Raw genomic sequence first — 15,276 nt, forward strand, 5'->3', positions numbered from 1 at the left:
ATATGTAATGTTAAGACCAAAATACAGTTTATCATTGGTATCTCTTTTTTGTGTAATAATTACTTAATTACGATTGATTTTCACTTACAATGTCTCGGCATCCTATCAATAAATGAAGTGGATTTTCCTGTATTTTATAGATTAATAAATAATTTTGAATTTATTCTGAATTTAACTTACTTTGTGATTGCTACAGCAATATCATACACTGGCAGTCTTCTTTCTCTGAATAAATATTTACCCATATCAGTAAGCGCGGCCGCCGAATCTATCGCATCGCGTCCAACCCGGTTTCTTTCCAAATATGGGGTTGCATCTCGACCCTGGGGAAAAAGAAATTTAGTTGGTTATCTTTATAGATAAATAAATTTTCAGACAATTATTTATTTATAGCGACATGTATTGTGACTGCAAATTGCATCGCACATTAAAACTTCCATTTTTGATTCAAAATCTAATTTGTCACACTTTTTAATTTTTTACCATATTTTTGTTTAATGGTGGAAAATGAATGAATGAAATTTGATTACGTTTGCTTTTAGATACAAGTTATATATCATTTATATCTATCCTATACTCTTATGTTTTATCATTTGTTTTTATGGATTTTTTTCTATATATTGCGTCTTATCATTCATTTATTATCATTTTTATATTCCTTTTCCTAAATTGGGAATCATTTCAAAAAAGGGGCAATGGTATACCTACAATAAGTTTAAAATTGCAGATAAACAGGACACCAAGTTTTGAGATTCATTGTGTGCCTAGAGGAGACTGGTGTAATCGTGTAGGGATATTTCTGACCTAACTCATTTTCACAGTCGTACATACAATTTTGGGGTACGAGAAGTCAATTTGGAGGTTCGAGATTCCTGCACTTCTGGTCCTGTTTTTTTTCTGCTACCAGTTCAAGACTTGTGAACGAAGATAAATTTCAAGGTAGGTGGCATTTTTCATTTTCATTTTCATGTCATGAGAATTATTTTGTATAATATGCGTTGATAAAACTCATTGCTAATATTCATTATTGCTTACTAAACAATATTTTATTTTGCGTATTCAATGTGACTTTTATAAGTTAAATTCATTAGCACTTACCATTTTTAATTAAATTAAATAGAAATTATGAGCAATCTTTCGAAATGGATCTAAATTAAGCACGAATTCCAATTTTTTTTTAAATATTAATATGAATATAAAAATCGGTAATGGATTCAAAAATATATTCTGTGAACGAAAAAGGTTGTACAATTTTTTATTGCAATAATTTATTTACTTATTTATGTAAATTTTTTGATGAATAGGTACATAGGTTATTTTATAAAAGCGAATCTTATAGCCTTTCACTGTAAAACGAGTAATGTATAATATATTACGAAGCTATTATATATTTTTAAATCTTATTTAGATCATTTCGTGAATTTTATGGCATATTTTGGAAAAGTTTTTGTTGATGCAAGAAAATGAGAATAATTCTGAAGTAATTTCCAAATTGCCATGAAAATTATTTCTACATTGAATTTTACTTAGATGATATTTTTAAATTTTACCCAAAGCATTTTTTTAACTTTATCCAAGTCTCTATTTTTAAATATTCAACATAAAGCAATTAGCATATGTGTATACATGTGCAAATTCATAAGATTTTATATTACGGAATATAAAATCGAACATTTTAATTGCGCATTTGTGACAGACTAGGTTTTAGTTTCTTAGAAATCATTAATATTCATGTGTTATAAAAAAGATTATTTAATTTCGTGGTTTTGAGTAATCGAAAGGCGAACAGTTCATTATGAATATTCTTACAACTATGCTGAAACATTAACATTAAAACATTTTTTCTAAACCTAAAAAAATTTAAAGAAAGTTATTTTATGGAGTTTATGTGATACATATAATGTTTAAAATTTTAATATGCTGTAAAGGTAAGCATATTAATTAAGTAACAATAAATATGATTTTTAAAGTTATATTTCAAAAAAGTTCATGATCTTCATATATCCAAAGATGGCAGCTGAAGCCGTTCTCAAGTATCTCGTTGATACAAATAGACCTTATTCTGCCAATGATATTACCCAAAATCTTCATAAAAAATTTGGAAAAACAGAAATTTTGCGAGCATTGGATGCATTGGTTTCCAAAGAAAAAATTAAGGAAAAAGTTTATGGGAAGCAAAAGGTTTATTGTGCATTACAAGAAGATGACCAAGTTCAGGAGCAGGTACTGGGAAGAAAATATTTACTTATTCACTTATCAAGAATTTGTTACCAATTTATAATTATTTATTAAATTATTTTTGGATTAAATTCGTAAAAATTAGGAATCCTTATTTTGTGGTTCCATAAATCTCCCTCACTTTCTTATCAATTTCAGAATAAAAAACACCAAGTAGATACTTCTAATTATTCAATTTTTTTTTACATTATTTAAATTGTTCCTTGTTTTATCAAATATATAGTGGGTGTAATATGTGTTTTGCTTCATCATCATGCAGTACTTTGAAAAATATCCTAATTGACCAACTTTTTAGCTTGAGACTGAACTTCAAATTCTGGACCAACGTTGTGCAGAACTCACTCAGTCAATTACAGAACGCCAAGAGCAAATAAAAGCTATCGAATCTGAGGTCAAATCTTTGCAAAATTCTTTAACAGACGAACAAGCTACTGAAGAATTAGAAAGACTCAAGACTACAGTCATTAATTTAAGAACGAAATTACAAAACCTCGAAGAAAATACTGTTCAAGTAATTAAAATAATATTCTTGTTAATTATTATATAATGAGAATCTATAATTTCTAGATTCCTGATGGTATGCGAGAGAGTACAATGAAAGATCATGAAGCTGCTGTTTCTTTATATAGGAAGAGAAAACGTATGTGCACCGATATTTTGGATGCAATTCTTGAAAGTTATCCTCATAGTCGAAAAAAACTTTATGAGGAAATTGGAATAGAGACTGACGAAAGCGTTGGATTTAAATTGAGCGCTAAATAAAATAACTTTATCTGCAAAAATTAGGAAAATAGGACGAATGCCTCAAAATGCTCACTAGAATTTAACGAACATTCTCATATTATACATACATTTTTACATTGAATTTACAAGGATTTTTCATCAAATTTTACACAAATATTTGCAGAACACATCACTAGTCATTGGAAGAAGATATTTTTTTACGGATAGTATTATACATACAAGTTTTCATTAAAATTTACAAAAAAAACATCAAATTTCGCACTGATGTTTTCAGAACACATCACTAGCCTTTAAAAGCAGATTATATTTTTTATGGATAGTCTTATACAAACAAGTTTTCATTAAAATTTATCAAAAAATTCATCAAATTTCATACTGATGTTTCCAGAATACATCTCTAGTTTTTGAAAGAAGATATTAATTTTTTAAGGGTACTTGCAGAAAATTTTGGAACTTTATTTACATAGTTACAATAGGGTTATTTATTAAAAAATTCAATATGAGTTTTTATAGAGGTTGTAATATTGATATTGTATTATTTTGAAGTCAAAATACATTTATATATTTATAATAAATTCCATAAAAGAAAATTGCCTTTGTTTTGAATTATCAATAGAAAATCTGTATGTTGATCATACTTTCTGATAGTTCAATTTTTCTCAAGTGGTAATAATATTATGAATCTTCGAATTTACTTTCATTTTATTTTATTAAACAATACCGATATGTGAATCAGCTCCATCGCCTACGCAAATTGAAATGAAAATATTTATATATAAAAGTTTATTATCGTCTGTAATAAAAAAGTACTGTTAGAATAAACACGTGTCGTGTTGATATATCGATAGAAGTAGTCGTTTGCTAAACTAGAAATTTTGTGATTTATTTCAAGTGTCAATCTAAAAACTTGCCTGTAAAAATATTTATTTTATGTGGTCGTTAATTGTTGATTTAAATTAAAACTTTGAGGAAAAATAGAAGATAAAATTCAGGTAATTAATTGACCATGGGGATCGATTTTGATGATTTTGTTATTATAACTTATGGATCGCTGTGATTATATGGAAATTGTGTATATAGTGCGTGTTTTAATTGAAAATCAACCTACTTTTTTAGGTTGCATTCATTTTATGGTAATGAAAAATTCATATACTTGGGTCAATTTTTGCACAATCCCTCCGGAAAATTATGTTACTTTAATTCGTTCTTCTGTTTTTTTTATTATCATGTAATTTTGACTCTATCATTTTTCCTTTATATATTTTTTGCACCTTTGTGAGTAGCTATATAATTGTTTAATCTTCCGTTTGTTACGAAATATTTTTTATATAAAGTACTTATTTTTTTTTTGCTGAAGGCTTGCATTACAACCGTATTTTTAGCATTAAGTTATATCAAATTTTAATATAATTTTTCTGAAAATTGATTTTTGGGGGTCTTGTTATATATTTATAACATCTTGGTCGTTAGGTTTGTTGTTTAGTAAATTCTGCCGATAATATTGACTCATTTTGTTTAATAAATTCTGCAGATAATATTGGCTCATCACATTATAATATTTAAATATAAATCAAATATTGTTTTCAAATTTCTTCAATTCCTTGATAGTGTCTCATCAAGTATAAAATTTCATTGTAATCATCATATAATGAAATTTGAAATATTCAGATACCTCAGATGTATGTAAATAAAAATAGTATGCATTTATAAATTGTTATAGTATAGACTGAATTATTTAAAGAATTTACTTACTCTTGATATAATAATTCCAGCAATGCTTATTCGTACACGTGGTCCTTTCAATAATCTGTACCTCAAATCAACTCCATTCCAAAATGATACGAAGTACCTTTTCACCTAAAAATAAGAACCCAAAATAATGATCAATTAAAAATAATATTGGCAAATTATATATTGGTTATGGAAAGTTCGTTATGTAAATTAGTGATTATTACAAAACTAAAAACAAAACGCGATAATGTTATTAAGTAATTGAGATTATTGGTAATTTGTACCAACTTTCGCTTGGATATTCCAAAATGCAACAACTAATTGGTTAAAAATCACATTCGCCAATTTTGTAATATAAATGATTACAAATTTTCACCTGTAGATTGTCACCTCCATGTAATCTATATCCATCATAGTCGACTATAACCAAAATTTCTGGATATATAATATATGGTGCTGATCTTTTAGTTTTTATTGCTCTTGTATATCGTTTGTGCAATCGGTCTGGCTCCATGTATTCTGAAATGAAAATAAAAATTAAATTAATAAAAAATAATACGCTGATTTATCTAATTAGAAAGCATTGATAAATGTATTTTACACCGGAGTTTTGATGCCAACTAAAGAACGGTTTGCTTCTGATTCTGAGTGAGGATTCTGATATAATGAATTGTTGTACATATTTTCATTTATATCTTTGCTATAATTTCTTTAATTGATGTAGTCAATCATTACTTATTATTTTTATTTCATTAACAAAATCGAAAGTAATTCCGTAAAACCTATGATTGTACTTTTACTACATTCTCGTGCACCTTTTCTAACAGATAAAGTTGCCTAAATGTTTCAATTAACGCTTTATTAATGAAAACCGTTAAAACGACTTTTAACTATTGACTCTTTACCAATTAATCTTTACTTTTCAATCTTGGAAATTAATTTTATGAAAAAAAATCTGTCATTCGGTGTTCAAGCCGGTCGTTGGAAGTTGTTTGGATAACGGTTCTGAACAGAAGATGTGTTTAACTCGTTTTTTACATACATTTTTTACTCGAGTTTTGTCAAGTTTTATGGATTATGTAATGAAAATGAATTATTCGGTAAAACAAATATGGATTGTGTAATTTAGTTTTTTAATCAGCGAAATAGAGTTAGAATTTTGGAGCTTTTTTTAACTTATTGGCCTCGATTACTTCGAGCATTTAGCCACCTTTATTTCATTTTTTATATTTTATACTATCTTTCTATATTCTACATTATCTTGCAAATACATTTCATACTATCTGTTACTTATTTATACCTTATTCTAATTTCTAGGCTCTTCACTACTGAAGAGTAAGAAATCTTTTTTTCTTCTAAATTTGTCTCGAATTCTAATATTACTTTTTACTTCTTACTTCTAATTTTTTGTTCAAATTCTATTAAACTTAATTCTAATCTTCTTCAATTCTAATCTTATCAACAACTCTACTTCTATTTCATTTCAAATTAATTTTACTTTTATTTCTAAGCAATTTCAAATTAACCGTTCAATTTCTATTCAACTTTTCATATATTTTTTATGTTATCCAATTTTGCAGTAGTTTACTATGATGAATTGTATTATCAATTGGTGTTTTATTTTTATGAATTTCTCGATATATGCAATAAATCAACATAATCAATAAGTATTGAGATTTGTATCGAATTTTCAAAATAAAAAAATTGACCAAAACCATTCAAAGGTTTTTGGTCAAAACGTGGCTTCTTATCGAATTTTTTCAAATGGCTTTTAGATTTTCAAATTTTTTTTTGGAGAACCGATGAAAGGTCAAATTTTGGCTTAATTCTCAACATTTTTAACGACTATTTTTTGGACTTGAGGAATTTTTTTTTCTCCATAAATTCAAAGTAACTAGACTGTTGGTTTTTGCGTTTAGTTTTTGCTAACTCCAAAATACACCTCTTGTACAAAAGTTATAGACATGTCAGTACATATTACATAATAATTCAAACACTTTAAATTCTCCTCCTCAATTCAAAGGTATACTGTCTATCTTTACCAAATACAAAGCTACGACATTGTCTTTTCCTCTCAACCTGAAAGAGTGCAATGTACTGAATAATGTCATAAACAAAACTACTTGTCATAAATATCTTATTTTTAAACACGTATTCTACATCTGAACAAAGACATCTGTAAAAAACCGAAATAATGAATCTCAGTACCGGCGCAATAAAATTAACATTTAAAAGACACGAGATCTCATGGAGTTTGACAAGCCAGAAGAGATCAAATATCGATATCTGTCTAGTAACGGGTAAAAGAAATATGATTTAGTAGCAAATTATTGTACATCAAGAGACAAGAGACGTTTATTTAATGTGACAGAAAAGTATTTAAAAATATATTTCAGTTTTTTATGGTAATTGATAGTTTTTTGGTTTTGTAATTGACGTGACCAGTTATAAATGGGATGGCGTTTTTCTAGAGTAGTCCTAAGAGCTGCTGCTAAGAGATACTTCTTGTGGCTTTTTTAAAAATGTTGCTTTTGTGCGTTTATTTAATTTGAGTTACTATGTTTCAATGATACTCTTAAGGGGCACAACTAGTGTGAAATTTTCAAAACATCGAATTTTCAATTTCTCCATATTTCGATAGGTTATACCTTTAAAAATAACATACCAAAATTTTAAATCGATGTTTTAAATAGTATATATAGTATATAGTATAACGATCATTTTATCTTTAAACGCGTTTTTCTCGAAACAGCATTTTCCGAATTTGCTACAGCGATTACTCAAAAACAAATGATTCGACCACTATCAATTTTTTTTACATATTCTATATATAGTTCTCCGTAAAATAACCTAACGATTTTTTGATCGGACCAAAAATCGAATTTTGGCAGTCCAAAAACGACCAAAATGTTGGGTAAAATTTGACATTTTTGTCAATTTTTGATTATTTTTTTTATTGTAGGTTTTTTTATTGTACATACAATATTATTTAGTTTAATGAGATTTTTTTTTAAATTTCATCCACGTAGAAGGCCGGAATCACTGCAGCAGTGAAGGGCCTTTTTTTTCGCGCCGTTGGAGATCGACGATAACTTAAAAAATATTTTATTTTTTTCTTCAAAAATTTTACTATTTATTTACTATTCTTAAAACATGTGTAAATATATTTTTAAAATTTTGAAATGATTGATGAAGTATTTTTTTTAATTTAAATTCCCAAAAATCACCCTTTTTTAGGCGGTTACACTAGTTGTGCCTCTTAATAACTATATAGTTTATAAAAAAATTAATAATAACATTTCTACTATTCAAACCAACTTTTTTACATGATATTAAAATCGATATTTGAAGCCAAAGGTTGTTATTTATAAAGTGTAGTCATTAGCAAGTGGTTTTTCATTGAAATTAATTTAATTCAAGTAATATGATAGGAATTTTAATATGTACATTAGCATCGTCGATTATATTCTTATTATGTCACGTTTCTTAAAATAATACGCGTCCTAATTAAAAAATTCTTCTGGTTAATAAGTCATCAGTAATTAAAAATCAAGATTTCACAGTAATTTCAATTATTTCCTTGTTATTTATATATTTGCTGACTATTTTAAATTTTTACCATAATCTCCAGCTGCTATCCTTTCATTAGCATCTCTTTTGATGACCACGTGTTGATCCAATGAGGAATTTCTGTAAGCTGGTGGTAGAGGTCTTATTATCAAATCTTCGCCAACACTGCCCTCCTGAAAATTAAAGAAAAAACATATTATTATCTTGAAATTCATTAATAAAATATCTAGTTCATAACAATATTTTTAATTTTTTTTATTCTAATGTCTATTTGACTTTGATTATTTTTTTTTGTAATTTAATCATCACCAAGAGATAGCCTTAGAATGCATAATTACAAAACAGAGAAGAGCGAAAGTGGGACAATTCTGTATTTGTTTCGTTTACTAAACTTACAATCAGTGACGTGAAATGAAAAGTTTGCATGTTAAAATTCGTCCAAAGTATTTCAATGTTAACTTTGTGTCCAGAATAATTTAAGTACAAAAAACGCTATTGATGGCTTGACATTGCACTTCTTCTGGTCGAGCACGTATTCTCTGAGAGTAAAAGACACATTCTTTTAATAAAATTTACTTGAAATCTTTGGATTTGTATTTTCAATAAATTACTATATTCTAAGTAATTGGGATTCATAATTGCACCATGTGAAATTTTTCTTGGGGCAATAAAAAATGTTTATTTGAAGAATGTAATTATTTATAAATATGATAATTAATTCTGCATAATCCATTTTAGTCATATATTAAATCAGGTGCAATAAAATTTATTATCTTTTATAAATTGTTGGTAAATAGAAAGCAGTCATGAAAACTTAAATGCAGAAGTGTAACCTTTAGCCATGAATATTTTCGTGTTTTATTTCTTTAGAGATCCGTTTTATGTCTGTATATGTAATGATATATCGTTGTCATATAAATACTATTTATTACCATTTTATATATCTATAAAAATCTAAAACGCTTTTACAAGTTAGTCCTTGGAAAACAATTAGCAAAATTAGGCACTGAAGTAAATTGCATAACATTAAGATAACCACCGATTTACAATCAACTTGTTATATAAAAATTTTCGTTTCAGGTGACATTTACGCAAAGTTAAGAATCACAAATACAAATATAAAACATAATTATATTCATTTTGCATATTTTCGATGAATCCCGCTTGAAATCCAAATTTATAACCGTGTCGTATGAGATTCAGACAGCTCGTCCCGTTCAAATATTATAAAACCGGTCTAGAGAGAATTACGTATGCATAGATCCTTGAACCGTGGTGGAAAAAGATTTTGTAGATTTGTCACCTGTGCAAAAAATTTTGCGTAAATTACGAATCCAAATAAGGACCTGAATAATAAGTCTTTGTCTGAAAGTGGAGAGATCTTGGCTTAGGTACTAGACGTGCCGTTGATTGCATGGAGTTGATATGAGAAGATTGCGCGCTTTTGTTCTAATTAAAATTAATTAGATGTACGTGAATAATTAAATCAAATTGCAACAAGAAATAGGCAGGGGATAATGGAGACATGGCTTAATTTTTCACGTTCCCAAATTTTTGTTCACAGACCCACAAATCGTGACGATCAGTGTCAATTCAATATGGGTGATACTAGCTTTATGTATCTAAAACAGTTCAAGCAATACAATTTTTCATATTTATTTTTAATAAACATCCAAATCGGTCATTTAGATTGATTTATCAGAATTGCATGTACTTCAATCAATGTTTTGCTGTGATACCTTAAACGTCATGTGCCCGAAGGAGAAGTTCAGGCTTTGTTTTTGCCAGAAAATCTGACTTGCTGTTTTGTGAGTTCAAAATTGGAAATAGTATGTGTATACGTATGCGTTATTTCATCGACATTTTTTCTGAAATGGTAGCACCCATCTCAAACCTTTAAAGGCCTATTGGATGAAATGAAAATTGATGGGTCAGGACTCGCGTTGATCAGTTTTGCTCGACAATCGGCCGAGCCACTTTTTCACTAGTTTCTCATAATAAAAGTAAATACAACGAACAATTTTATCCACAAAGAAAAAGTAGAGGCAGACTCGTTCAAAATCACAAAATTGCATCGATGGTTTATTTCCATGCGTCAACCAGCTTACAGTATCGCTTCAACCGATCAACTATCCTCTAAATTTCTAATCCCTGTCATCGGTGCATGCACATTATCAATTTCATCAAATCATTTAATCTACCAAACCAATTCTAATCCGTTATACTGTCTATTAAAGCAATCACAACCCATATTTGCACAGTGGGTCCATTTTCCACACCCACGTGTCTGCACCGCCGTTCTGAGAGTCATGACCCGACAAGAATTGACTTCGTCATGACAGTGCGGCATATTTCACGATTTTTATAAATTGAGAGAACACAACAAGAGTTGGTTGTAGAGAGTGAGATATGGAGACTTGTGCTCTGATTACAATCTAAGCTATTTATGAAATACTACTGTCGTTTGTGAATAGTATACAACAACGCAGCTGCAAAGATTTTATGGTCTAGAATTGTGTATTTGTGTACGGGGCATATACATCTGTTTGAACTCTAAATCGTAACACAAAGGAAGAATAAAAGGAAATATTTGTTCCTTAAGTAAGACTTATGCCTTGAAATGAATAGAATGAGAAATAAGATAGAATGACTAGAAGAAATACTAGGACTTTATACTACCATGCAACTACTTTTGTCATATTACTTGCATAAACTTGATGGTTATTTACATATAATTTGACTCAATTTTTAACAAATAAACACAAAACGACTTCCTTTTCAAATTTTAGTCCGTGCATGAATATTTCTACGTCCGGCCGTCTGCATTTCCAACTCGTGACAGATTTACAAAAGTGTTACTAATGGAATTTGCACCGCATTTTGATTTTATGGTCACCGCAGGCGCTGGCTTTGTCTTTTATATGATTCAATTGCGAAAAAAGATTATTAGGTGTATTATTTAATCTTATTTGTTTGCATAATTTGAAGTCCATGAGGCGGGAGTGAAAATTGTTTGCTTTTGTGTCTTTAAACGCCTTTTGTTAGAGGAATGTTAATGAGTTAATCTCGATTGCTCATTAGGTGTTTGGAGGTGTTTTGTCATTGTATAGATGATAAATAGAGTGAAAATATCTTGAAATGTATGTTCAGAAGATGCATTAAAAAACGGATAGTATTACAGCAATACTAGGACTTTGCACAACCTAATGCAAATGCACATTAGTATCTTTACAGTCATTTATAGTTTGCGCTGGAGAAACTTATGGATTGTTGGACGAAAACCGTGTGATCGGAGGGGTTGTTACAATTTCTGCTCCGCGTAATAACAAAACCGCGTTCCCAGATCACCGCGTTATCGGAGGGTTGCTGCTGCACTTTATGAATCACCAAAGTACTCGAATTTGACCAGTATTTTTACAAGAAAAACCTAGCCATTTTATTGTTTTTATGTTAAGAGTTCAAAAATATGAAATTTATTCTGCAAACGTTTTACTTACCACTATGATTCCACCGTTTTCGGTGTCTTTTCGTATTAAGAAAGCTGCCATATTATCTTCATCTTGATATATTTCACCTAGAGGCTCACTATCATTCTGAAAAAGAAATACGGTTCATTTAATTACAACTCGGAAAAATGATATTAAATAATAATCATTATATTAAAATTATGGTCAGATAGCTCTATTTTTTAGTATTTAGGTCAATTGGTGATCAAGTCAATTTGGCTTATTTAATATTTATGCGACTCTATGACGTTTTTATTATTAAATTCATATCAAACCCTGTATTAATCTGTAAACATAACATATACATCTTGATATATGAGACCATGACGTATAATTTTTTGTTGTATTTATTTATATATACCCAAGCAATCTGATACATGTAAAAATGACAACTCTATTTATTACCATTGTTGAATATTCATTTTTTTTTACTCTGGTCGCCTTTTTGTGGTATATTATGTTATGCATCAAGAGAAAGAATCGAATAGATTAAATCATATGTGTTTGCACACGTAATTATAACAAGTTTGGCAAGAACTTTCACCGAAACCTGACCACTTCTATTTTTATTCTCTTTATCTTTCACTGGTCGACTCCGAGATTGTCTATCCGCGTAACAGTTTGTATACATTTTATGTATTTGTTCTAAATATCATGTGCGAAATGTATATGTTTATTTTTTTATTAACTTGAAAACATTGGTAATAGATAAGTTGATAATTTGAAGATTTTTTTTATTCAAAAGGTTCGATAATTACGTCCTTCATACGTGAGTCTGTCATAGTCGTTATTTCTTACTTGACCAGATTTGACCAGACTCTGAAACCTTGACCTGAACTTATTTGGCCCAGATTTCCAAATAGTACCTATGAACTTATCCAAATAGTGTTTTATTGAAACAGAACGTTTTCTACTAAAGTTTAATAAATCAAGGATTTTGAACGAACTTTTAATACAAAATAATTATAATATATGAGGACCAAAACTACATTGTCCATATTAATTTTTTTTTATTAATTTTCTGTCCCGTGTTATCATAGATAACGATCTTAATTTACGATTTTTTTTACTTTCTTCAGTAAATAAGGCAATAAAGACAATATGAAAACTAATTTCTTCTAATTGCTTACTGTTACAATCATTAAGCAAGTGAAACTTAACAAAATAACATAAAAAGTATAATCTATGAACATTTTAGAAATTAAACAAAAGTTATTAAAAATATCCCGTTGTATAATGCTGTCAAATAATTTTTTATCATCAGTAAAAGAGAAATTACTTAAGCGCATATTCCATCAATAGATCAATAACGATCGATATTTTTTTTATTTTAATGTACTTTTACTTTTCATGAATAAATGTTTCGGTAGGTGTACAAAAGCAATTGATGTATGTTTCCAAAAAAACGTTGGCGTCAAAAAGAATGCTTATTTGGATTTCTAATTCTGTATCAATTGGAATATGCGTTTTTGTAGGTTTTATTGTTAGTTTCACTAAATTCTCTAGAAAAATTATCACAGTAGATCGATCTGCATCTGTATTTTAAATCAGTGGTTACGATAATTTTCATGTAAGTTTCGACGTATCTTAATTCTATATGCATTTGGTTATGTGGGTCTTACATAAAAGCAATTTGAAACCCCTTTGGGTAAGTTTTTTTGTGAATGCACGACGATTATGTTTCAAACGACTTTCTCAAGATTTTTTCACGATATGTACTCCATTTGCGGAGAATGGCAGATCGATTGTCCCGAAGCCGTTTTTGTTTATAGAGACAATGCGGAAATTCAAGAAAGGATTAGAAATATAGTTTTGTGCTAAAAGTGCGAAATAGTGGCTTTCAATTCTTATCTTGATGTTCTTTGTTTAAATTTGATGAAAATTTTGATGATTTTGAAAAGATCAGAATTATTTTAAAATCAGTGTTCTAAATGAGCGTTATTAGGCTGAATTCAAAGTCCCAGAATGTGCGCTTAACCTGGATCGACAGGTCGTTTAGGGTTGCGTTGCACAAGCGCGGACAGCGCGTTATACGGTAACATAACAATTGCATTAAACGCAATATTGAATACGAATATTAATTTGCACGGCAGTTTCCATACAATTTATGTTTAATAAATCACGCATGTTGAGCTTAATGCTTAGTGAGTACATTTTACGTCACAATGTAATGGGAAATGGTTAAAGAAGTAGTAATTGTATACTTGGGAGTTTCCATAATATGAAATGATAGAATTATGATTTGCCATTTAGTTTCGCTTGTTGCATTGCATAAATGTGCTATTCTTATTTGTATACGAATTATTTGATATTGTCAAAAATTATAATTCAGCCGAGACGCGTCATGGAACACTATATTTATAAAGACTTCTCACTTATAAATATACGAAAGATATAAAGTTTTATATACTCTATAATTTTTATACTTTGGGAAAATACATATTCCATAAACCCAAATGATACGTTTCAAGAAATGAACAATTCTGAGATAACCCATAATAAAATCCATTATTTGTTTTGCAATAATCTGTCTGTTGTGATTTACTGCTAAAATTTCTCTGAAACATTCAAATCTGTTCTGCGAAGTTAACTTCAAGATTTATCATTTATTGCTTATTTTAAGAACGATGTTATAGCTACAATATTCAGAGATACATTGCGCAATATGTGGAACGAAAAGAAAGTTCCCATATCTGATATTCAACTGCAAAAGTGCTAAAAACATACTTATATGTATCCGAGTTTTCTGCTGTAACAATAATTGAATATTGCAAAACAATTTTGCTATCCCAATCAATATAACGATATATAACTCAAATGATACCGGTCTTACATAACCTTTTCTTTTCGAATCTATTAAATATATTGATCTATATATATAATGTGCTATTATATTACACATAAATTGCAATTGAATTCATTTTTTGTTACCGTCTGATTATTTCCGCCGGGAATTAAACCGGTTCTAAATTAATCTGTTAGATTTAAATATTGAGAGCAGTTTTTGATCTAGACATTTGGATAAAAGATAAATGTACGTGTTATAGATGTAAGCGGATAAAAAGAGTTTTAGAACTGGTAGCCAAGAATAAGAGAATTCATTCAGTTGAGTAAGGTCGTGGTAATCAGGTCTGATTGTATTTGAGGCTTTGTAAAATAACAATAGAGTTTAATAACAGGCGGATTAGGTGTCGTAATTAATTTCAGATTATAAATCAGGCCACTTAATTATAATAATAATAACCACGTTTAATATCCTAATCTATTAAATGAGTAATGGCCACGAAATTATATAAATATTATTAATTTGATTACACTAGACGCATTTAGTTAACTATGTTATTAAATTTTATCTATTATTTTGCAGTTGTTCTTTAATAAACCCGGCGGATGTTAGTGTTTCAAATAAAAAACAGAGTGTTAGGCTTTGCATTTTACAAACATGTTATATACTGAACATATTATTGGTCTATAATTATCTACTTAT

General features: G+C 28.8%; 2 protein-coding genes across 2 annotated transcripts in view; one reads left to right on the top strand and one right to left on the bottom strand.

Annotated features, from left to right (window-relative positions):
• The window catches only part of LOC113383313 (dual specificity protein kinase CLK2-like), a 66,857-nt gene that overhangs the window by 11,711 nt on the left and 39,870 nt on the right, over window positions 1–15,276 (top strand). The window contains exon 2 of the mRNA XM_026621578.1: window positions 728–939. The gene's annotated coding sequence lies outside the window, so the exon portion shown is untranslated. The remainder of the gene's footprint in view (window positions 1–727; window positions 940–15,276) is intronic.
• The window catches only part of LOC113383387 (A disintegrin and metalloproteinase with thrombospondin motifs 4), a 48,929-nt gene that overhangs the window by 7,782 nt on the left and 25,871 nt on the right, over window positions 1–15,276 (bottom strand). The window contains exons 3-7 of the mRNA XM_026621659.1: window positions 11,781–11,876; window positions 8,333–8,456; window positions 5,090–5,232; window positions 4,735–4,839; window positions 181–323 (exon numbers count right to left, since the gene is read on the bottom strand). Of these exons, the coding sequence (XP_026477444.1) occupies window positions 181–323; window positions 4,735–4,839; window positions 5,090–5,232; window positions 8,333–8,456; window positions 11,781–11,876 (611 nt within the window). The remainder of the gene's footprint in view (window positions 1–180; window positions 324–4,734; window positions 4,840–5,089; window positions 5,233–8,332; window positions 8,457–11,780; window positions 11,877–15,276) is intronic.

This window comes from Ctenocephalides felis, unplaced genomic scaffold (genome assembly GCF_003426905.1).
Source record: "Ctenocephalides felis isolate EL2017-DRISC unplaced genomic scaffold, ASM342690v1 CF-g0.4_SCAFFOLD_03570, whole genome shotgun sequence".
Classification (NCBI taxonomy): Eukaryota; Metazoa; Arthropoda; class Insecta; order Siphonaptera; family Pulicidae; genus Ctenocephalides; species Ctenocephalides felis.